This window comes from Neovison vison, chromosome 10, assembly GCF_020171115.1.
Source record: "Neovison vison isolate M4711 chromosome 10, ASM_NN_V1, whole genome shotgun sequence".
In the NCBI taxonomy this organism is placed as follows: Eukaryota; Metazoa; Chordata; class Mammalia; order Carnivora; family Mustelidae; genus Neogale; species Neogale vison.
Window position 1 is genome coordinate 20,546,623 of NC_058100.1, and position 25,363 is coordinate 20,571,985.

The window sequence follows — 25,363 nt, forward strand, 5'->3', positions numbered from 1 at the left end:
GGCAGAGTGCCATCAAAGGTGATTACAGAGACAGTAAAGTTCTTTTATGCCAGGCAAAACAAAATGCTGGGTATCTCATAGTGTTTCAGAACCTGATTTCAAAAGGATCATACAGCTAGAAAATAAAATTTAGCATGGTGGACCGTTCTACAGGATATATTTGTAAGTATGAGATTTTGTAAAATAGTTGATGAATACAATAATGTTGGTTTGATATCAATAATGAGTGGATGTTTAACAGCAGGACTGCGAGAAGTATTAGATTTCTTCTGAGGAAAACAAACTACTGAACACACGTTTGTTTGGCCTAGGCTTTCTATACTTAAAAAATAACTTGCCTGGCCTAGGCTTTCTAAAAAATACTTACAGTCATACATGTATAAATGAAGCTTCTAAATTGTGCAGTAAGAAAAGAGTATAGATTTAGAGTACGGTCTTTTATTTTATGTGGTTGTGTGTGTGTGAACATAAATATATGTGTTTAAATAAGGGTATATTATAAAACCAGATGTCTCAGAATCGTTTGCTTCAAAAATCATGCATTATCAAATAATTAGTTCCATTATGTGATTAGCTGTACTGATTCCGGGTATCGACCATTGCAAGATTTACATGAAGCATTGTTCATTTTGATTTTATGGAGTTTCTTCATTCCTTAATATTACGCCTAATAGGCACAAATTAAAAACAAATTACTTGCTCTTTAAAAGGCAAGAATTTTCTGTGCTATGGCAAACAAAACCTCACTAAAATGTAAATTTGAGTTTTTCTAAAACTTGAGGTTTTTCTAAGTTTCATGTGACATTCCATAACATAAGAAACACATTTAAATGCAGATATTATATTGAATAGAATGAATTTAAAGCTATCTATCAGGATAATAAAAACATTTAAATATGTGGAAAGGTAAAATTTAATAAAGTTCATTTAGTTTCATATTACTTTAAGAAAGATTACATTTAAATGCTAGAGAAAACTTGGATTTATTCTGGCACAATATATATCTAATTAAATTCATCACTAAAGCATTTATAACCACTCTAAGAATTAGATTGTATAGATGAAATGTATGCTTTCGTTAAAAAAATCAAGAGAAACACTGGAGGCAAAATCATTTTGGAGACCTGTTTTTAAATACTCTACACTTAGAGTGTAAAAGTGAGCACTAGTTTTACTGAGAGGATATGGAAAAATTTAAAAGACAGTCAGATTAGAAAAAATTTAAAAATAATAAATAAAAGACAGGCAAATTAATGCATAATGTTAACAAAAAGTAAACAAAAAATAAAGAAATGGCAATGGAAAACACAAATAAAATGTATAGGAATTTTTACAGTATCAATCTCTGAAATAATAAAATTCCAGATCAGAAGTTAAATCAAAAATAAGGATAACCTGTGGCGCCTGGATGGCTCAGTGGGTTAAGCCTCTGCCTTCAGCTCGGGTCATGTTCCCAGGGTCCTGGGATCGAGCCCCACATTGGCCTCTCTGCTCAGCGGGGAGCCTGCTTCCTCCTCTCTCTTTGCCTGCCTCTCCATCTACTTGTGATCTCTGTCTGTCAAATAAATAAAAAGATTAAAAAATAATAATAATAAGGATAACGTGGTGAGTGCTTGAAATGTGTAAACCTGGTGATTCACAGAACTGTACCCCTGGGACTAATAATACGTTATATATTAATTTTTTTAAAAAAGGTAAAAATAATGGGGGGAAAAATAAGGATAATCTAACACTAAGTAGAAAAATTATTTACTTAAAATATAAAACAAGGTATTTATAGAACTATTTTGCCAAATATGCATTCTCTAGGAAGTACATAATAACATTTTTGGTTTTGTTATTATTTTCTTTTTAGGTCAATGGAATTTTTCCATAATCATACTACTAACATGAGAAAAAAATGATTGTTATTGATTTGAAATTTGGTGAGTTTCTCCAATTTAAATAAATTCTATATCATATCCATTTAGGTCATTCTTTTACAGAGAACTCTCTGTCAAATAGAATTTCAATTCTATAGAATATTTTGTCAATATAGAATTTTATTTGTCGAAATAAAATTTTGTCAAAATAGAATTTTAATTCTTTAGAATATTTTAGGCTAATTTTTATGTTTGCCAGTAAATGACTATGTATGCTTTAATTCCAAGTAAATTTATTAATTTACTTTTTGTGGAATTACCAAAACTTATCCTTAAAAGTTTTCAATTAAAGGGGCATGTGGGTGGCTTAGTGGGTTAAAGCCTCTTCCTTAGGCTCAGGTCATGTTCCCAGGGTCCTGGGATCGAGCCCTACATCAGGCTCTCTGCTCAGTGGGGAGCCTGCTTCCTCCTGTCTCTCTCTGCCTGCCTCTCTGCCTACTTGTGATCTATGTCAAATAAATAAATAATTTTTTTAAAAAAGTTCTCAATTATAAATATGAAAACTTTTCACTCCACCATTCTAAATTTTGGTATTTAGATGCAGATCTATTACTTAATGACATATACTGTTGAATGAAAAATTGCAGATATTTCTTTCTAAACCACTAGTTATTTTTGGAAATTCTTTGTCCTCAGACTGAATTTTATTTTCTTCATTTTTCCAGACAAAATTCCAAAAGCTACCTTTTCTCTTCTCAATTTAGAGGTACGAGAATTTTAATTTCTATTTCTTCATCTATCTACCATCTTCCAAAATTAAAAGATTTTGTTGGGTTTTGTCTCTTTGTTTAATCTCCTTTTTTTTTCCATGTCTAAGCCTTAACTATAATTTTAAGTAGTGTTTTGGGTAGAAGAAGTAATAAGCTCAAGGGAACCAATCTGTCTATTATCAGAAGCTAAGTTAAATATTTGTGAATTTACCTTTTGGTTTCAATGCAGAGGGCATTATGAGGACATGGACAATGTTCTGCAGGATTTTAGCAAAGAAGTGGTGTATACTCATAGTGAATCCAGGAGTAATCAGAAAGGGAGGCGCAGTGGACATTCAGTTTCTGAAATATTAGAAGACAGGCAATAGGACTCCATGGGGTGGGCAGGGACATGGAGCAGAACTCTGACATCGGGACAATCCCCCAATAAATTCCATTTCTCAATGGACTAGAAAACCAAAGATCTTTGTAAAACAAGACTGCTTTGTGATCTAATTTACGCATAATACATCTTTTACATAATTCTGTCACTAAATATTTTATTTCACTGTGGATGCCTTTATGTCATTATATTGGTATTCTGTAATTTAATTTATGAATGTTTGACTTAAAATACTAGATAATATATAAATAACTACTTAAACATGATTATCAAATAACATTTGAACTTAACACTTTGGGGAATTTATAGTCTATTAGGATTATAGAAGTCAGAAATATAAATAATATTATTTCATACATTTATATTTTTATTACCCTCTTTTTCCAATGTCGTCTAACTAATGAGCCACTTGGGCGAGAGAACCTAAATTAATCACGTAGCTGAACACAGGGCTACTACTGGTCTATACAGAGCCTTTGCTGGAATTTTAAAAGATGGCCTTTTCAATTTAAATGATAGTCTTCATTCACTACATGAGTGAAGCCCCACTTGGAGGCCCTTTGCTTGGCAAAGAGACTGTGGGTGGACCTAAGCCTCTTCTCTCCTCCAGACAATGGGTGTCCATAGATGAGACAACCTCTTCTAATTGTAAGGGGTAGCTCTGGCTAGACTGTCTTCTCAGAGCTCGTCTGGCCAAACAAATCCTTCCTGGCAGCCTTGTCCCTTCAATATGATGTGTGCACCCAAAGTGCCTGACCTGCTACAAAAGACCTGGCTACTTCTAAGCTGGAACCCCAGCTACTAATATGTGAACAACAGAAATACAGGAACGTGCTACAAAAGAACAGGAAGATTTGCAAGGGAGTATACTAACACACTGAAGAATGGATAAGGTTAACTGGAAGATTTATGAGGTCTGAGATGAAATTTAAAAAGGGGAAGGAATGCAGTCTGGCTGAATGTGTGTTTCCTGTACATACAAGAGAGTTCAGGAAATATTTCCTGAGTGACAGAGTGCAAGAAGCTACAGGAAGATCAGATTAACTGGAACAGAAAGTTTTTGCGTGCAAGCATTTTTCTAATCTTGACAATTCCATTTTAGAGACAAGGAAATTGAGAATCTAAGAGTTTACTTACAATTACACAGCTAATAAGATCCTGAACTCACAGCCGTGTTTGTTTGGCTTTGGAGCATAGAATTATTTTAACATACGCAATCACCTGTCAAGAGCTGTGGGAACTCGGGGTGCCTGGGTGGCTCAGTGGGTTAAAGCCTCTGCCTTCGGCTCAGGTCATGATCTCAAGTTCCTGGGATTGAGCCCCACATCAGGCTCTCTGCTCAGCGGGGAGCCTGCTTTCCCTTCCTCTCTCTCTCTCTGCCTCTCTGCCTGCTTGTGATTCCTGTCTGTCAAATAAATAAATAAACTCTTAAAAAAAAAAAAAAGAGCTGTGGGAACTCTCTAAACTCTAGAGCATCTGGAAATTACTTTACCTTTGTCGTGCGTCTGACCTCAGTACGTGTTGCATACTAAGCCTGTTCTACCTTTGTCAAACAATTCCAACAAAGTTCTTAAAAATATATGATAACTTGTAAATAGACATGAATTTTAGTGACAGAAATCACTAATGTGTGCACATAGCTCTAATACACCAAGTGAGCAGACAATGACATACAAAAAATTGTGTTAAATACAGTAGGAAAGGGAGAAGTTATGGCCCAGCAGAAGCCGGGGATGACTAGTTTTATTGATACATGACAGAAAGAACTTCTTTACCAGCCTCCTACTTAGAAAAGAAGCAGGGAGCCATTGGATAATCTGCACTTTAGAAGTGATTACAGAGATAAAGAATCTTAAAATTTAGTTCAGAGTCCAGTTATGCACAGGGTCGGTTATGAATAACCAATCAATGTAAAAGATTTTTTAGCCTCAATTATTTCAGTGTTAATCATCTTTGGTCAGATTTATCTTTCTAACAAAGCATCTTATTTTCATCACACTATAATTCAAAGACCTCAGTGAATTATTGCTACAACAGAATAGAGCCCAACATTTAAGGCCATCTAGAATCTGTCTACACACAGTTATCCTTATAATCAACTCTCTCTTTTGCTTAAATTGATTTAAATCTATATTTGCAATCACAAGAGTCCTAAATTTTTTTTTCCTATAGATATACTTAGCTACTTGTCCCTTGCTCCTCTTATGAGAGAGAGCCATACAGAAAATGAAATCCATCAGACCACAGAACCCCCAAATTCTTATCCCCAAACCTGCAAATATACTTAGATCTAGACCTATTCTAGTTACAAAAAAAACACAGCTATTTCTTCCTCTATTTTCACTTCCAATTTTCTATCCCTCAATCTGAATTCTAGTCCCTTAAAAAAATTTTTTTTTTTTTTCAGAAACCTAATGTCTATTGATTTTCCTCCTTTCTCCTAAGTCTACAACTTCTTTCCATGAACACTATTTGCCAATCTGAGGGCAGGTCAGTTACACTGCAGATTTTGTGAACCAGATTCTTAGCGATGTGCAGGCCAGAACAGCCAGAGAGCACAGTCCTGCCTCTCAGCCTCTGTTACACTGTTTGTTCATGGCTTTCATTAGATGGGAAGGAAGGAGGGGCGAGAGGGAGGGAAAGCAGGAATGGAGAGAGGGAAAAGGAGAGAAAGAAAGTACAAGTAGCCCTATATTTGTCCAGGTCTCCATTTCCTCTTGTTTTCTTCCCTCTTGCTTCTGCCCTCCTGTTTGCCAAAACCCCTCTCACCAAGGCTCTTGATGACCTTCTTGTTAGCAAATCCGATGCATATTTGCTAGTCCCCCTTGTCCTCTCTCTCTTTCTCTTTTTTTGAGAGAGTGTTCACATGTGCATGGAACGGGCATAGGAGTGAAGGGAGGGGCAAAGGGAGAGGGAGAGAGAGAATCTGAAGCAGACTGCATGCCCAGCATGGCAGGATTCGATCTTAGGACCCTGAGATCATGACCTGAACCAAAATCAAGAGTAGGATGCTTAACCAACTGAGCCACCCATTCTTTTTTCCTTCATCTCTTCCCTGCTCTTAACACTCAACTGACTAGTCTTTGCTTTTTGAGAACTCATTCCTTGGTTTCTGTTTATACTCTGAAGCCTTCTGCAGGCTTCACTTTCTCAGTGTGTTTCTGAGTCATCTGTCTTGGGCCATCTACTTTTCTTAGTTCATATTCTCTTCCTGGACCATCTTATCTTTTATTTTGGTTTCTCCTATGTGTTTTATAAAAACTGCCACCTTTATCTTGAGTTCAAATCTTTTATCTGAACTTGTTTCCTATATGTCTCCCATCTTCCACATCCAATACATCAAGTTCTCCACCACGTCTAAAATCTGTCCCCCTCCCTTCACCTCTCCTGCCACCTTCCTAATCTAACCCTGTAAGACCCTCACCTACATTCCCGCAGGCAATCTCCTAACTAGTCTTCCAGATTACACCCTTGCACCATTACAATCAATTCTACTCACAAAACCCATCTCAAATGTTAGCACGTCACATTCATATTTTAAAATCTTTAATAATTTTCCAGCTCCTTCCTATGAAATTGATGGTGTGTATGGCCCAACATGTTTAGCTTCTGCAGGTCTTCCAACTTCATCTCTCATCACTTTCTTGCTGCAATGAACATCTTGGAACATGATTATTGATCCAATCTTAGTTCTCTAGCCCATTCTCTCAGCTCTCTCCCTGCCATATTTTAGATTCATGAGAAGACTACATTCCTTTCATTTCCTCAATTAGGACATGAACCAATGCCCAAGCTGCCCTGTCCTCTTCACTCAGCACATTCCTGCACATCCTGTGGGTTCCAGCTCAGCTATTACTATACTGGGATGCTGTCTCTAACCACCCCTAAGTCTGGCTAGGTTCATCTCCTATGTGTACTCATGGACTTCCTGTCTCAAAGTCCCCATCAGAGAGATTTTAACTGCTAGCTAGTGAAGATAGGAAGAGGAAAAGACAGGATCCGCATGGAACACTGGCAGCCAGAACTTGGCACATAACAAGTGTTCAACAGATGTTTTGAATGAATCAGTGAAGACTAATATGAAAACTCACTGTTATCCTTAATAGTTCATGTGTGTAAGTGTGCATACATATTTAGAAAATATTTCCATCTCTCATTATAAATTGTAGATTTAAGTACTCTTAAATTTTTGAGTTGTTTTCTCAATGTTCTGAGTTTAAAACCCTCTATAACATACACTGCTATATAAAGCCTGGGCTGAGTAAACTGTACCTAAACTTTAAGGCCAAGGTTATGCTGCCAACAACAGAGAAAACCAGGTAAGCAATACCCTTCTCAGAATTCACCCTTAAGGAATCTTATTTTTTTACTTAGCTATATACACTATTTTGGCTAATTACAAAGAAGCAAATTCTCGTGCGATATACTGAGAGATCTTTCTAAAACTAAGTATTACCCAAAAAAAAAGGAAGACTCAGGAGTCGAATTCATTGTTGGTGGGCCCTAAATGGGAAGATCTTTCTCAGGAAGCTGTATTTTTTTAAAACATATTAGGATGAATAAGTGGCCCAGGTGGGTTCTAAAGTCACAACTCGAAGTACCTGCATTTCTAAAAAAATATTTATAAAATGAGTTATTTTATTCTCATCTCTCCTCCCCATGCCACCCATGATTGTATCCCATTAATTTCAAAAACTGATGCTTATTTTTTCATGATTTATAATTTTGTGTGTTCCTGAGACATTGACTCTAGCATATAATTATTTTAAATGACTAAATTATACTAAGTACATTTTGTATTGCTTTAGAAAAATGAGCAGTTGGAATTGTTGGATTTGCAAGATGGGCAGAGATGAATCTAAGAGGCTTCCTTCAAAGTAAGTGGCATTTAAATTAGATGGCCGTTCTCATGCATATATATCACATGATAAATAGGTGTACATTTATTCAATGGCTAATTTAATATATTTTGTTCAGAGAGTAAAATTTGCATATACACATGAGCAATTCCTCCAGAAGAGCAATCATGTATTACCCTAAGGTTTCATGTTCATTATTTATGGTTTACACTTGAGAATTAAGCAAGTTTAATGTTTATACAGGGTCTATTATAAACACTCTTAGATTTCTTTAAAGTTTTATATTGTTTATGTTCAAATGAGATTCTTTACCCAAAATATTTTCACGATTTTAACCCTTTGTCTAAAAGTGCCAGAAACCTCATGTCTATTTGGAAGAAGGGAGACTGGTGTGATAACCAGATGATTACCAGCTTCCCGAGTCTCTTGGATATTTTGCCAAACTAAACATGTAGCCATTTGGATGGGAACAGTGATTGCTAAAATGGAATGCATAATGCCAGAGAAGGGTAACAAACCGTTTGATTGGATTTTCCACCTCAAGGATTCTCACACACTCAAGGATTCCCACACTGAGGATCACTGTGTGTTAGTTTAACCAGAGTGCCTAGCCAAGTCCATGTGGACTGCTCAGTCCTGGCCCCATCTCCCTTGCTATGGTCAGAGCTCCTGGCATGCATGTTCCTGCCCTGTAGTAGCAAAATATCTGAAAATACTTACAAGCATTTGTGTGAGGTGAGGAAGAGGCTGAAGTGGTCGGTGGATGAGATAAGAAGACCCAAAGCTCAGCATTTTAAACAACCAGGTGAAGCTGCTGTGCTGGGAGGGAGATGAAGTAGGGTAATTCGGGAACAGCTTCCATCTGTTCTGCTGATGACTCCCATAGAGTCTCACCAGGGGCTCGCGTTTCCTTCTACTCACCTTATAGACCAGCCATCGGGGAAGAGGGAGACCAGGGAAAGAGAATTTACGGTCATGACAAGCTGGTAGATAACAGTCGTTGGATAGGTGTTGTACGTTCATGACCTTCTCTACTTTTCAAGATAACTTCGAGAGACAGGTATTGTCTCCATCTTATAGATAATAAAACTGGGGTCAAAGATTTTAGGCAAAACCAAAAGCAATTAAATGCAGCACTGGAATTAGAACTCAGGACTCTCAGACTCCAGTGACTCTTCATTCCCATTTCCACAATGCCATGAGGTCTCAGAATGCTCCCCTGTTTTGTACCTGGTGCTTTTATTAGGAAATCCGGATGGGTGAGGGGACAGAGATGTTTAGAAATACTCTCACCTGAATAGCAATGGGACAGCATGAAACTTGAGATGCTCAGAAAAAATTACAAGCAAAATGGGGCTAAACCAAAACCAAATTTCATTTTACAACTTGAACCCCAACTGTAATCACTCTGATCGTGATCTATTCCCATAAATCTCATGAATCTTAGATAAAGAAGAATTCTCTCAACAACAAAGTGCCAACGCTTTATTTTAAGCTAAGCCAAGACAATGACAACATCTTTGCTCATGTTGTAGGTTTTCTTTTTTTTCCTATATAATGGAAACAAACGGGTAGAACAAAGAGGAACGCCACATACCTTGCCGTACTTACCATTTCACTGGATGGAGAAGGTCACTTTAGGTTACTGTTCTTAAAGTTCTAGTAAGAGAAAAGAACAACGAGTCAGATACCATGTCATGGAAATGTTTTTTGAAAGCAATCTTAACGTCAGTATACTGTTAAGCCTCAGTACTGATGCACATAGTCCACCTAAAATTGGCACGGACCATCCAAATTTGTAGACAACAAAAGACATTTGACCTTTTTAAGACTCCTGATATTTTTGCATGTTCTAGGTCATGTTTTAACCTCTTTGACTAATCTTCTCCTTCATCGTGTTAAGTCCCTCCTAATGCTGAGGGAACAGCTCCTAATGCTGTTCCCTCAACACCAGTTACTGAGCTCCCTACACCAGGTGTAGCCAATGCATAGGGCTTGCTTGTATCTATAGTGAGCTGATGCCTTGACATCACCAGAAACAGAAAGATGAAGAGTGAACCAACTGTAAATTGAAACAATCATAAGCTGAATGGAGATGAACACATTGAGTATTTTGGAGAGAAAATAAAATGATACATAAGAATCCATAGTCACTTGCCAATCACCTCACAAAGCCCCAAAAGACGAACAGAAATGAAGCCTCAAACCCAGTATTTTCCACAGATTTTTTGAAATGGTAAATAGTTTTTATACCGTTTACTCACATATTATTCACTTTTAAAAAATTCAAACCCTCAGCATGTAAAAAAAAAATTATAACAAATAATAGAGAAAATATCTGCATATAATAGATATAGGTTACTAACTTTATTATATGAATGCATGCAAATAGACTTTGTGGATAATCTCTAAGATGTAAATAGTTACATGGGCCAACACATTACTGATGCCAGCAGCACATGATGCAAACCCAAATGCAGTTTGGCAATTTATACCAAGAACCTTAAAAATGTGCATTTCTTGGGGCACCTGGGTGGCTCAGTGGGTTAAAGCCTCTGCCTTCAGCTCTGGTCATGATCCCAGGGTCCCTGGATAGAGCCCCACATCGGGCTCTCTGCTCAGTGGGGAGCCTGCATCCCCCCACATCTGCCTGCCTCTCTGCCTACTTGTGATCTCTCTCTGTCAAATAAATAAGTAAATCTTTTTTTTTTTTTTTAAGATTTTATTTATTTATTTGAGAGAGAGAGACAGTGAGAGAGAGCATGAGTGAGGAGAAGGTCAGAGAGCGAAGCAGACTCCCCATGGAGCTGGGAGTCTGATGTGGGACTCGATCCCGGGACTCCAGGATCATGCCCTGAGCCGGAGGCAGTCGTCCAACCAACTGAGCCACCCAGGCGTCCCAATAAGTAAATCTTTTAAAAAATTTTTTTAAATGTGCATTTCTTGACCCACTTTAATTCTACTTTTACAAATCCCACCCTGTGTGAGCATAGTAAGCCTTAATCACAAGTTTTTATGTTAAAAAAATGAGAAATAATCAAGATGCTCATTGAGAATAATTATGTAAACTATAGAATGCCTCCTTATAGGAACACCTAGGTGGCTTGGGCAGGGCCAGGCTTGGGTTAAGTGGCCAACTCTTGATTTCAGCTCAGGTCATGAGATCGAACCCCACATTGGGGTCCATGTTTGAGGATTCTCTCCCTCTGTCCCTCCCCAATCCACATTCTTTCTCTTTCTCTCTCTCTCAAATAAATAAATCTTAAAAGAAGAAAAAAAAATGCCCCCTTGTAGAACACTCCACAATGACTATTAAAGATTATAATGTTATAATTATAAGTCATAACACTAAAAATGGATTTTAAGATAATTGTGATGACATGTAAAAAGCTTAATACAAGTGAATATATACATATATATGTATACACACACAAAGTATGCACGTACACAAACACACATTCAGAGTATGGCTACTTCTTAGTTAAAAACACACACACACAAGTAACAAAAACACTGAAAACAAGTAAATCAAAATATGAATAGTAGTAATTTGGGAATAATGAAATTACAGGACTATGGATCTTTATCTTTTAAAAATTTATTTTTAAATTTTATACTACTTTCACAAATTTTTTAAGTTTAGTAATTTAGAAAGTAAAAAAAAAATGTAGGAGATCACAGAAAGATAAATTTCCATCCAAAACCACACACAAATCGAGTACAACTATACTTTGACATTATTTTCAAGATCGTGTATTTCTCTGTAGTTCAGCAAACCCTTGAGAATACTTTGGTGCAATGAGCACCTTCTTTTTCTTTTCAAAGCATTACTTTGGAGGAAGTATTACAGTGGGGCCAGTCTTTTGAAAAGCTGATGGCTACAAAATGTGAGTATTACATATATTTCATCTTTGACTAACTAGTCAGTTTCACTCCTAACAGAAGAAGGTGGCACTAGATGATGAATGTACGCCTCTCTTCGCACAGCCTTCTAAATGGCAACTGCTCCCAGTTAAAAAAAGAAAACCTGAAAATAGTTTGTCGTGTCAACCACTATTATTTTCTTTGGTGTTAATTAAAACAAGATTAGTCACTGGGAATTTTTAGTTTTGACAAGTGTATGTGTAAAATCCCTTGGAAAATATGCTTAAGTGATAACACATCCTGAAATACACTGCCTTACCATGGCCTTCTAAAGTTAGGATTTTAGAAAACTCAACAATTTGCTGCTCCTAGTGCTTTCAAAAGTAAGAAAAAGTTTGAGTCTTAATGTTTTGAAACTCCTCAGAGTTAGTTTTCTGTTTTATCAGTGTCTGATTTATGTAAGATATAAGTCTGCATATAGTGGTATGGAAGTATCAACATCCAGATGGTATAAATTAGAGTTAACAAAAATGGGTATTAGGGAGATAGAGTCATAGGCTCAATGCAAGGAATACAAAAAAGTGTGTGCATTCATGGGAGCAGCCACTTGTATTTGGGGTAGAGAATTGGAAAGTTGATAAGTACCAGAAGACAGGTAGGCAGAGGAAAAAAAAAATGTAGTAGGTACTCATAGAAAATTCTCTTGTTTGATGAATTTAGTATTTTTTTAATGGTCTTTGTCTCCATCAAATGTTTGCTAATTGTTGTCTATAGACCTCTTCTTATTTGAGATTCTCTATTAGACTCTCTGCAAATATTTCACCTGTTTACACCTACTGACTATGGAGAGGGAGTTAGCTATGCTACTTAATGACTTAATTGATGGGATGTATCGGTGGTGACTCTGCATAAAGTACTTCCTGTTACTCCTGGGGGTGACCATGTTTCTGGGGCACTCCTGCTCTCTCTGACACAAGGGCCCCTCCTGGCATGGAGACAGCTGACCCATAGAGTGTGACCTCCGGAGGTGTAGACCCCTGGCTCCTACTACAGGAACCCCTTCCTCAGCTATTCTGGAAATTACTTCATGGCCTTCCCTACTGGGATCCACACCTCCAGACCTGGCCTAACAACCTTTTCCAATAAACATCTGAAGCCAGGATTTTCTTGTGAATCGCCCCAGCCTTTGACTTTTCAAGTATTCCTCATATTTTGTGATCCGGTTTGCCAGCATGATTATGAATTTTTAAAATTGAAATTTGGGGGGGTCAATTTTAGGACACTGGAGTGAGAGGAAGAGACAAAAGCATATATGTTCAGTCAGCTATATTGATCCTCCACGAAATAATTTGGATTTCAGTCCTAGCCGCTGAAATCTATGTTTTGCAACATTGCACATTAATCTCCCTCTTGAAGTTTCAGATTCTCTCTCTGTAACATGGGGATAGTATCACCCACCTTTCCAGCATTATTGTTTATGTTAGCCATAAAACACCTAGCTTAATAGCTGATGCAGATTAGGCATGCAATAATTGGTAGTTACTTTAATTAGTAATAAAGTGCATGTCTCTGAAGATCATTCCTTTTTCTTTGCTGCTTACCAAAAAGTTCAAAATCTCTAACTTGGCCTTTAAGACCCTTTATCCCCAAACTCAAACACACTTTCTACGATTTAGCTCTCCCTCCTCACATGACGCACCCCTCCGCCAGGGTGACCTTTGTTCCACGGCACACCTGCTCCAGGTTTCTTGGCAAGTCCTCTGTCTACTCTGTTATCTGCTCGTCCTGGCTAGTAAAATTCAACTTCCACCTTTTCCCGGCAATCTCTTGGAAATACTTGCCGTCTTTCTTCCGTTAGTATCAGTATTTATTCTGCTTCTAAGTATGGTTATTTAGCGTACTGGATTTTTTCCACAGACACTTTCTCAGTAGATCTTAAATTCCCTGAAAATACAGATCAGAGAGAGTTCACCTTTCATCTCCTGTCCCAGAGGCTAAAAATGTGATTTGTATTCAATGGGCATTTAATAAATGTTCAATGAATAATAACATAAGACAAATATTAGTGAGAAAAGATCCAACTATCAAGCCATATTACATAAAACTTTCTGTGCCAGTCCTAAAGTCCTCATAAACAAAGTGAATACATTTAGTTGTTTGGTAATGATCTAATAACCTCAAGTGATAGCCTAATTACAATTAGCTATTCAGAGGTCTAGTGTCATAAGAATAAGCAAAGTTTACAGAAAAGGTGAGGATGGGAAGGCTCTTTATTAAACCAGCAAACGCAGAATAAGAATCTTAGGAGAAATTGAATTACTGTGAAATTCATGTAAAATTTAATAATCACATAATTAAAAAAGGGATAAAACAATTCATCTCTGGACCATCCAACCAGGAAGATAATATAAAACAAAACAAACAAACAAAAAAAACAAAGAAACATTAAATGTGCCAGAGAATAAGGTATGTTTACATTAACCAAGGACATTAGTAAAATGTATTCTTTACCTAAGATATGTAGATGCTTCTTTCTACAGAGATTAAAAGACTATTTCTAAGAACATGTAGTTCAGAAACTACATGTAGGAAGGAAAGGTATTAAGTATGGTTTCAATGGATGAACAGGAATCGGTTTAAGAGATGTTTACTGAACAGCCATTAAGTACTAGCCATTACAATACAGTTAAGTTCAACTTCCTCTTGAGATGAGGGGATCTAAGAATATCGTCAATTGAAGAACAGAACCCTGTCAAAATTAAGACCTTAATTAGAAATTAAGAATGCTATTCTTAACATCTTAAGATGTTATTCAATGATTCATTATTGACAAACAAGTTAATTTTTTAAAAACAGTATGTGTGTTCAATATCCATTCACTAAATCTTAAGCACTGAGGTACCAGGCAATGCGCTTGGGGGAAAAAAATTCCATGCACCCATTACCACATGAAATAACACAGGGAAAAGAGTAGATTTTTTCCCAAAACTGAAAATCTCCCAGAAGAAAACAGGGAAGCCTACAACTGATAGCACATTGTGGTAAAGTAGAAAATGGTGATTGTTACTTCTAGTAATATTCTGAATGGAACTTCAAGGGCAAGACAAACACACACTTTTTAAAAATAATAGCCTTTGACAACATTTTCACCAAAGGATGAAGAAAGGGCTAAATGGCAGGGTTTGGTTTGGTTTCATTTGGTCTGTTTTTGGTTTTTGCTTCCAGAGTAAGGATGGCTTTATAAAGCTTTGCCTTTCCCTTGAAGAGTCTATTATTATATTCGACAAGCAGAAAGAAGCTCTAGATATAGAAAGAAAAACACAGACACACATTTCTTTGACATAAAATTACTTGCAAGGTTGGGTTAGGACAGCCTTACAGAAGAGCAGCACTTAAAGTATATCCCAAAAGTGTAGTTTGTGACTGAAGAAAAATGTGTACTTGGGAAACATCCTATGAGAATCCGAGGGCTGAACAGATTGCTCAAACAACTGCTAAGAACAAACTGCTTTGAGTTTTAGCATACTGTGTGAAGTATGATCTCTGAGTTGTGAAGCGTCTAGTGAGTTCCAACTATGTATAATGTAGGGACAGTGGAAGTACTTTCCTGAAGGCATCTACAATTAAAGATTAAAAAAATATATACATGCACCATAAACAATTTGTGAACAACTATAAAGAAGGGAGACTAGAAATAACAGATCACCTGGCACAGACCTCGTAGGTAGGTCTGTAGCACATACACACTAGGTTTGTGCTAAGGGGTGAAGATAGATGGGGAGGGATAGCAGGTCTCTGGGGAAAGCTTCTCACAAGAGGCAGATCTGAGCTGGGACTTGATTCAGACTGCTGTAAAATAATAAGGAGGTCTGACTGACAGTATTTTAAAAATAGTCAACTATTTTAGAAGTCCAGTAGAGAGACAGTGTGTAGGATTCCTCAGGATTTAGTGTAAAAATTGGTCTCATTAAAAAATCTCCATAATGAGTTAAGCAGAAAGTACCCTGCGAAATTTCCAAGTCTGCAGGTGATAGAAAGTCCTCCAAGTTTCCAAACACCCAAGTTTTTAGGAGAGTTACATTATTTGCAAATGGACATAAAAGTAGTAATAAGTTTTTCTAATGGATCAGAAAAAACAAAAATGTCAGAACTATTTGTTACTTTCTCAAAAAAGTACCTGAGAATTACCAAAAATTTTTCCTTAAATGATGTTGACCCAAAATAAAAAGAAGTTAGTAAAGCTGCAACTAACTTGCTTGGATGATTCTTTCAGTGGTTCCATGGGTCTGGGAAACCTTCCCAGCACTGGGACAGAGGTGAAAGATACCTACAAGGTCACTGTCCTCAGCTCATGTGCTCCCTCTAGAGGAGGAGATAGACAAACACACAAATAAATAGTGAATACATTAATTCCAGAAAGTGGTTAAGTGCTTTCAAGAAAATAAAACCAGCTGACATGGCAAAGAGAAGGCAGATAAAAGGGCACAGTTCAAGTGTATGACTAGAGGACAACTGTCAGAAGGAGTAAAATTTGAGCTAAGAGCCGAACAATGAGAAGCTGCCAGCCAGGCTGGGATCTGTGGGCAGAGTGGCCCAAGCGGAGGAAAGCCATGTATAAAAAGGCCTGGAGATATAAGTGAGGACATTGTCTTCAAATAAACAATGCTAACCATAACATAAGTATAAGCCTTACTGGCCACATAAAAAGCTTTCAATTGCAGAGTAACAAGGGTCAATGTGATTTTAAGGGTATTCTCTGGGGCGTCAGTTAAGAATCCAACTCTTGGTTTCAGCTCAGGTTATGATCTCGGGGTCATGAAATCGAGCCCGGCATGGAGCCTGCTTAAGATTCTCTCTTTCTTCCTATCCCTCTGCCCCTGCCCCTTTTCCCAAAAACAAAACAACAACAACAACAACATCATAAAACCCCTCTGGTTCTCTTCTGGGAAAAAAAAAAAAGGAAAAAAAAGAAAGAAACAGAGAGCTGGTTGGGGAAGCTATTGCAATATAGACTCCAATAGAAGTCATAGGACTGTGAGATCACTAAGAGGGAGTGTCAGGGAAAGGAGAGGAGAGATCCAGAAATGGAGCTTAGGTGCATGCTGATATTGCCAAATCCAGAGAAGAGGAGGAGTCAGCAAAGGAGGTGGAAAAAGAGCTTCAGGTGAATTAAGGATGAGCAAAACAGTACATCACCATGAAAGGCAACGAAGAGCGTATTCAAGAAGGGAGCTGCGAGCTGTGTCAAAGACTGCTGAGAAGAGCGGTAAGATGAGGAAAGACCAGGGATCCCTGGATGTGGCAATATGGAAGCCAGTGGTGCCTTGACAGGAACTGTTTTAGGGGCACGGGAATGGATAGGACAACAGGAAGCAAGGGAGAGAATGTAGGGAATTATTTACATAAGTTTTGGGGTGAAGGTCAGCAGAAAAAAGAGTACAGGTTAGAAGGAGACTTGAGGTCAATACTGAGAACATAGAGTCAAGAGCCATTTTTGGTTTTATTTGGGAAATACAGTAGCTTTCTTAGAGGTGATGGCAACCGTTAGAGAGAAAGAAAGCGATGACATAGAAGAGGGTAGGGACAATTTCAAGAGCAACAAAGAAATGGAAAGTCATGGAGAAACCATAGTAAAGTGGAAGTTAGAAAAGAATGGCTCAGGCATTGTTCCCAGTTCAGGAGAAAAGTTGGAAAGGAGGGTGAAGATGAGGGCATCCCTACCTGATGAAATCAGTGTTCTCTGTGAGGTCTGAGGCTAGGTCATCAGCACAGAGCTGAGGAGAGATGGGGAAGGGAGAAGGAAGAAGAGATGAAATAGTTTCTGGCGAGTGAAAGAACCAAGATATTACGGAAGGGTGGTAGAATGACTGTGTAATGTTGAGTGCCCACATAAAATTTGCCCAGATGATTTCAAATGAGAAAGTCCAGTTACATATGTTTGTATGTTCTCTTCAGTTTGTTCCAGAGCAGACATAAAGCTAAGCCATTCTAAATAGGTAGGTTTTGTGAATCACAGAGTTTACATCACCATTGATTTGGGTCAAAATCATCCTTCAAGGTGGTGTATACCTTCCTTCCTTCCTCAGTTACCACGATCACCTGCAAACAGCCTTGGAAATGCCAGGTTGGATGCTATAGGACTATCATATCTCTGGAGGCCATGAAGACGGTTCCAATTCCTGTGCCTGGTGCATCTTCAGCCTGGCACAAAGCAGACATTAGAAGTGACAGATGGATGGTGTTACTCCCCATGCCTCCTGCTCCCACAGACAGAGCCTTTCCCTCAGCTCTCTTCCTCTGAGAGAGATTCTGTGCTGCTCGCTGTGGATCTGCAGCTTCCTACACTATAATTTACTGCCCTCTGCTAATCCCTTGCTGTTGCCATGGTTCCCTTCGGCAGCCCTCACACTACCTCCTCTGCTGGGTGGCAGCCCCTCCGCACGGTACTATTTGTCGGTGCACTTGTTCCCTTGAGGGAGAAAAACAGAACAACAAAACCTGGCCTTTTAGACACATCCTTGTTCCATTAGGACATGTTTTCTCAGTGTCAAAAAAAGCAAAAAGGAACAACACGCCAGGTAAAATCTTCTGGTCTTTGGTGCCCCCAGGATGCTAAATAATTATGGTTTGCTGCTTCACATTTCAAAACTTACAGAGAATCACTTTCAAACATAGAAGTATGAGGAGTCCGAAAGCCTGGATTAACACACTGGTCTAGTCAGTACCTGCTGTATACCAGGCAGGGCAAAGCCACTGGGCGTGGGGAGACAGACCTGCAGTCCTAATTCACGGAGTATGAGCCCGGGAGTGGGAAAGTAATCAAAGGTAAAGGGGTAGATAGAACAGACTGTGATGCAGGGTGAGACAGAACTGTAATTATATAAGATGGGCCAGGTGCTATTTGTCAACAGATGGGAAACACTTACTTAACTGGGGGAGGGGAGTGTTAGAAAATTTTCCAGAAACTGAGATGCTCCACATGAGTCTTAGATCAGAGTACAAAGCCCACCTCACAGAAGGAACTGCCTGTACAACAGCATGGCGGTGGCCAGGAGCAACACTCAAACCAAGAATGTTTCCAGAAGTGACAAAGAAAGAGGTAGCAAGGTAGAGAACACTGTATCTTCATGGGCCCTGTAGCCACTGCCAAGGTCTGGCTTTTTTTATGGGGGCAATAATGGGAAAAGGTTGAAAGGTTATTAATAAAGGGTTGTGGCCAGATTTTTGTTATAGAGATTTTTTTTTTCTCTGATAAAAGTGCAAAAGAGATTGAAATCAGGTCAAATAGACAAAATGAGGTTTTTTTCAGATTAGATGGTTTGCATATTTTTCTCAAAAATTCTCTATAAAAAGAGAAGAGAAGATAATGCAATAAATATAACCATGTCTCTCATATGTAAAGATCTGAAAAAATTCCAGAAAACACTAATAGTGTAAAAAAATTGTCAGATGATTTGAAATTCACAGAAAGAAAAGATATGGTCAGTAAGAAAGAAAAAATGTTTCGGTATTAATATATTAAAAATCTAAAACAACTGCAAGTCACTGGTTTGATCCCCATCAGACTGGAAAGGGTGGAGTGAGCAGACATTTTGACACTAATGTTAGTAATGAAAAATAATGAAATCTTTCTGAAAGCAATTTTACAACAAGTATCGATAGTCTCCAAAAATACGGTATCTGTCAACCTAGGAATTCCACCCCTTAAATTAATTCTAAGAAAATAATTACAGATGCAAAGATTTATACACCAAACATTCAATGTAGGATAATTTACAACATAAAAGTGGGAAACAACATAGATATTCAATAATAGCAGGGTAGCTAAATATAAAATAGGGTAGCCTTGCAATAGACCAGTATGCGAACCTTAAAAATCAAAAGAAGAAAGTGTTCCTACATACTAAATATGAAAGAATGACACAAAATTGCTTTCATAGTATAATGTCAATAATTTATATGTGTATCTGTGTTTGTATCAATGAATGAATACTAGTTAGATAGGAAGTTAAACATTAACAAAGGACTGAAAAAACAAAGGGAAATATATCAAATTGTCAATAATCTTTATTATCTTTATTAGAAGTTTTCTGTATTTAAAAACAACTCATAGTACTTTAAGTTACTTTTATAATAACACAGCAAAAATAAGTTAAGAGAAAAATCATAATGATTAATATCATAGTAGCCAAACTAGAGAATCTCAGTAAAGCAGGTTTACTTTTAACCCTCACATAGAGTCTAGTACAATTATGGAATTTATTATTCCAAGTGGTACAGATTGAAAATAAAATAAATTTAAAATTGTTTTAGGTGCATTTCTGATGAAAGACCGCAATATAGCAAAACGTTAGGATTTAATTTGTGGTGTAAGCTTTTTCCCCTTGCAGAAAACAATCCTGCACCAGATGGGCCACTACTCTGACTCAGCCAGGAGGAATGTCACGTTTTCCTTCTGCATCAAGATACTGACATGTGTTACCTTGTGTGTCATAGAAATACTAATTTCACTGACTAGCTTAAAAAGAACATGCTAGAGACTCCCAAAAGCATCACTCACATTCTTAAGAAAAAAGCATGCATTATATATGACATAAATCTATTTTTCCATCTTCTCCATTTAATGAGCAATTCTAGTTGTCTGTCCTTATTCACTCTGCTCAAGCAAAATCACGGTCTGTGGAGTATAATGCTCAGGAAGGAGTAGCATTTACAACTTCAGAATGGGCTACTTTGGGTCACACCGCCCGATTTGGAAAAGGCTTTTCCACCTTTAAATTCATTTGTTGTCTGAGTCAGTAGAAATTCTCAATTGAGCAAATCAGTTCCAACTTTAATAATTACTCATATTCCTGGAACACTTTTATACAAATGCATCTTCAGCTGCTTACTTGACTAAGTTATAAAAATTCTATAAAACATACCAGCCATGTGAGTCTACTGATTCCAGGCACCAGAATCTTCTCTGAAATATCAGAGAGGTCCAAGTGATCGATGTCAGCTTTCAGGTCCAGGTCAGGTAAAAGACCACATTCAAATCCCACTCATTTACAAGAAAGGTTCATTTCTTGTTCATGTCACACAGTGACCGGGTTCAGCTCCACCCTCTTCCATGTCTTCATTCTGACCTTCAGACAAAAGGTTCTTTCCCTGAATGTGTCCTTTGCAAGACCAGTTAGAAGTGCAATGGTAGAGCACCTGCTTCAACGTTCTGCTTAAAACCTTCTTCCAGCTGTCCATGGCACATTGCTTGTATTTCCTTGGCTAAAACAAGTCCAATAGGCAAGACTGATATAAGTAGGACATAAAATGTCATCCTCCTATAAGAAGAGCAGGAAGTAACGAAGATCAATACTACAAACTATCATATCAAGAATCTATATAAAATATCAACAGCAATGCATGGATGGTTTCATGAGCAAAGACCTTGGGTATTTTGAAAACTGTTGAACCATTTGCCCAGTCCCATAAAATCCTTCCTCCACTCAATCAGGAAAGAAGTTAGAGAACACGGACACAGACGCAGGCAGGTTCTGAAATGAGAATCTCTAAAGATTTTACTATACAATTAAGCATAAGTATAAACACAAATTCAGAATTCTATGACATAGAATCTAATATTGGTTTCCAAGTCATCTCCTTCTCCCCTATCCACCCATCCACTCGAGCCATCCAAGTAGCCTGGTAGCTGACTCTCATTCCAGGATCTACAGATTTTATCTGGTATCTCATTGTTTACCCTGTTCCATAGATCACTTCTTTCTTTTAGGACTCTCAAATTCTGTTCCTCATGAAGCACTGTCAAAGTTCCACTAAGTACAAAGTATGTCAAATTGCTTTTTATCTTCTTAACTAGGACTCCATTTCTTCAACACACACTGCAAATTATTGTCTTCCAGCTTTACTTATTAAGCTAGAAATGGCTTTCTGTTTTGATTTGGTTTTTTTTTATGGTTTTGTTTTGGTTTGCCTTCCCATTCAGCTATTTCTCTAAGATGAGCTCCGCTTGCTACAGTCTTTGGCTCTGCCCTTAGCTTTCTGTGCCTGTGATGAAGCAAGGCACATCTTAAAGTTGCTCGGCGGTGAAAAGAAACTTCTTGTTTGAAATCTAAGATAAAATGTATTCCCCATTGGGTAGAAATATCTAATCCATATCATTTCCTATGATACATTTTTATACACGTTCCATCCCCATCTCATCTGTCCTCTCAACTCAAGTGTTGTTCTTTTCAAACCATTTCCTACTGAATGTCATGAAGATTAGACTTTCATGATATGCATAAGACATGCTCTAATTTTGTGTGTTCCCACGAAGGCACATTTCTTGCAAATTGAAGAGGGGATCTGCCTCTTTTTGAGTTTTTCTTTTCTTGAATAAAAATATCTTGATTGCTATCTTTATTTTTGTATCACTGCTGACAGAGCCAGTAGAAGCCAAGAAGTTATGGCTTTCTAGTGCTAGAAAACTCAGCCTATTCTGTAATACGAAGATCTAGGAAAACTTGACTTTACATTGGTACTCTACCTCATTACCATTATTCTTATGGCAGTTAATAATACTGAATAAAATATTGTTAATCAAAATCCTATGCTTGGTCACATATTCAATGTGCCTACACACACACTTCTATTTACTATCAATTAAAAGTTACATTTTTTCATCATTTAGCAATTCAATTTCTCAGATATGCCAAGAGACTTCCCAGTCACCAAAAGAAGTTCTGAGAGGGTTCATCCTCAATACTGAGAATGTTTAGTCCTCCCAGAGATTTTCTTTAATGTGCTATATTTCTGAGAGCTTGCCTAACCCTTTTCTACAAAATAGTGCCTCAATCAGAAAAGCACCTTTCACATGTATGTCCTTATCTACCCACTCCAAAAATACAGCTTAATACCAAAACTACCGATGATCATCTCTGGCATCAAGAGTCATCTGATGGTCATGCTACACATACCCACTGTCCTGTTCTCTATTTTAAGAGAGTTTCCAACACCGCACCTGAAATCCATTCTTCGTCTGGTCCTTCCTTTCTCATTTGAACCATAAAGCATAATGAGAAGTTGAACTTTTCCACCATCCATGTTCTCCATGTTGGATACTGAGAAACACCCCAGGCTGTACAACCTGATCAATTCATTTCTTCTACATGACTTGGATATTTTTCTTTCAAACTTGACCTGCCTGTTTAGATTCTAAACCGTGTCCTGACCCTCCAGTTTGGCCAGAGGACTTAGATCTTCATGTCAGTTTCATGATGGAGCTCTGTCTACTGATCCAACTTAAGCCCTGTTTCTGAGTCCCAGTGACCTCTCCTGCCCCAAACCCACCCACTTCAGTGAACATTTTCCTCTGAATTACTCAGAAGAAAGGAATGAAGCGATGACCCCACTACTGACGAGCATTGTCAAAATATGCTTTGGATGTAAGTGTGATGTAGTGTGTGTGTGTGTGTGTGTGTGTGTGTATCATTATACAATATTCACTTGTTGAATAATTTGGAAGCTTTGATTTAGACTTTAGTTTTAACCTGCATTAAATATTGTTCAGATTTTCTAATGATTTTGATCCATGAAAATAAACTGATTTCTCCATTTAGATGGTCCAGTGGTCTATACAGCATACTTAAAAATGGAGCACAGTGACGAGAATATTAAATTCTGGATGGCCTGTGAAACCTATAAGAAAACTGCCTCACGGTGGAGCAGAATTTCTAGGGCAAGAAAACTTTATAAGATTTACATCCAGCCACAGTCCCCTAGAGAGGTAACTACGTGACAGTGACGGCTAATGGAAATCAGTACATCCCGGGGAGGGCGCTAAGATCTTTCAAGCACACACATGTGCCAGGCACTTCATATCCAGTATCTCCTACTATGCTACAAACTCAATATTGTAGACCTTATTTTACAGATAAAATAACTCTGAGAATCTGAGAAGTTAATTAGCTTGTTCGGTGTCACAGAGCAGATGAGTGAGAGCGTTAGAATTCAAAGTTAAGCCTGTCTGGCCCCAGAGCTTCTTCTCACTAATGAGAATGAGATGCCATACACTGGCATGTTGAATACCCAGTGGTTTGGGAAAAGTCTGTGCCTCCACACCAAACTCACTGCTCACCTCAGTTCCAAACCAGCCAATCAGCAAACATTCCCACTGATATTTCTGCCAATCATTTATAATGGCATCAAGAAAATAGAGAGTCATGAGTGCATGAAACACTGGGACCCCTCCTGGTAGAGAAAGAATAAGGAATGAAAATTCTTGTCAAGGGATAAAGGTGGACAATGATATAAGAGATTCCCATCTCACAGGACAGTCCTACATTATTGACTTGTTCCTCAAAACTCTTATCTGGAAAATACTTGGTTTATTGAAATAACCACTTCTCTCCTTTATTTCTCTATTTCTCTTCACTCTCTTCCCATTTCAGGGCATATTCATTGAAACCAACAATCGTGACTACTAAGAAAGATAAACTTTAAAATAGCACCAACTTCCCTTTTCCTTAAAAGAGACTTCATCTCATAAACTTCCTTGTTTGTAGACTCCACTAACAAACCAGTGCATCTAAGTAAGCAATGGTTTCCGAGATTTCCTTGGTCTTGGGCTATGTGTTTTCTGTTTTGTTTTGTTTTTTAACCTGGGATAGGAAGGTGGATGTTTGCTTTTGAAAAAGCAAAGTTTGTCTCTTAAAAGTCTTTTTTGATATCTACAGAATTTCAGAAAAAATTACCTTTTTCCAGTAAAAAAAAAAAAAATGGGAGAGGGGGGAAAAATTAAACCTTTCCATTATGGTTTCTATCTTCAATTATACCTACTTATGCTCTGCATGTAATTTCACTTTTCAGATTAACATTGACAGTTCAACAAGAGAAACTATCATCAGGAATATTCAAGAACCCACTCAAACGTGTTTTGAAGAGGCTCAAAGGATAGTGTATATGCACATGGAAAGGGATTCCTATCCCAGATTTCTAAAGTCAGAAATGTACCAGAGACTTTTGAAGACTATTCCGTCCAACAACAATTCCTAACTATCACTCAAAAGTATAAATTGAAAACGGCGCATTGAAAGTGCTGGCTTTGTTTCTTTAATTAACACATACACACACACACACACACACACACACCATCACACACTTACAGTCAGAAATAGAATAGGAATGAAATAGAAGAAATCAAATTGCATATTAATGTCTTCTTGTTCTCAAAGAGAAACAGATCCCCAAAGGGATGGACTCTTGAACAGTTATAACATGAAAAACACAGTTTATGGCTTGCCTATGTAGCTCATGTAACATATAAGAAAAAGGAAAGCCTTCATAACACCAATATTATGAAGTTTTTACATCAATAATGATGGTTTCTGATTAGTGAAATTTTGTTGTCATAATGCACAGATCAGTTCTTTAAAAACTGTAGCTATATGAGCTGTCTCTAGCATGAGTGTATTGTACAGATGGAGTGCTTGTAATAACTTCAGTTAGTAAACAAACTTAGTATATGAAGTACAATCAATGGTCTAATATTATGAGTAATATAAAAAGTTGTGTCTTGAGAGATATTTTATCTGTGAAATTTTCCTATTATATTCATAATTAAACTTCTATATCATATATATCTTCTAA

At 37.5% G+C, this 25,363-nt stretch overlaps 1 protein-coding gene across 2 annotated transcripts; it reads left to right on the plus strand.

Moving 5' to 3' along the window:
• On the plus strand, positions 1-24,867 carry RGS13 (regulator of G protein signaling 13). Of its 2 annotated transcripts, XM_044266265.1 has the most exons (7): positions 1-162; positions 1,856-1,925; positions 2,588-2,628; positions 7,823-7,891; positions 11,699-11,760; positions 23,335-23,501; positions 24,584-24,867. In XM_044266265.1, exons 4-7 carry the CDS (start codon positions 7,827-7,829, stop codon positions 24,767-24,769), a joined length of 480 nt encoding a protein of 159 aa, XP_044122200.1. In that variant the 5' UTR covers positions 1-162; positions 1,856-1,925; positions 2,588-2,628; positions 7,823-7,826; the 3' UTR covers positions 24,770-24,867. The 2 variants fall into 2 exon arrangements, with proteins under 2 accessions (XP_044122200.1, XP_044122201.1); XM_044266266.1 differs by lacking the exon at positions 2,588-2,628.
• The last annotated feature ends 496 nt before the right edge of the window (positions 24,868-25,363 follow it).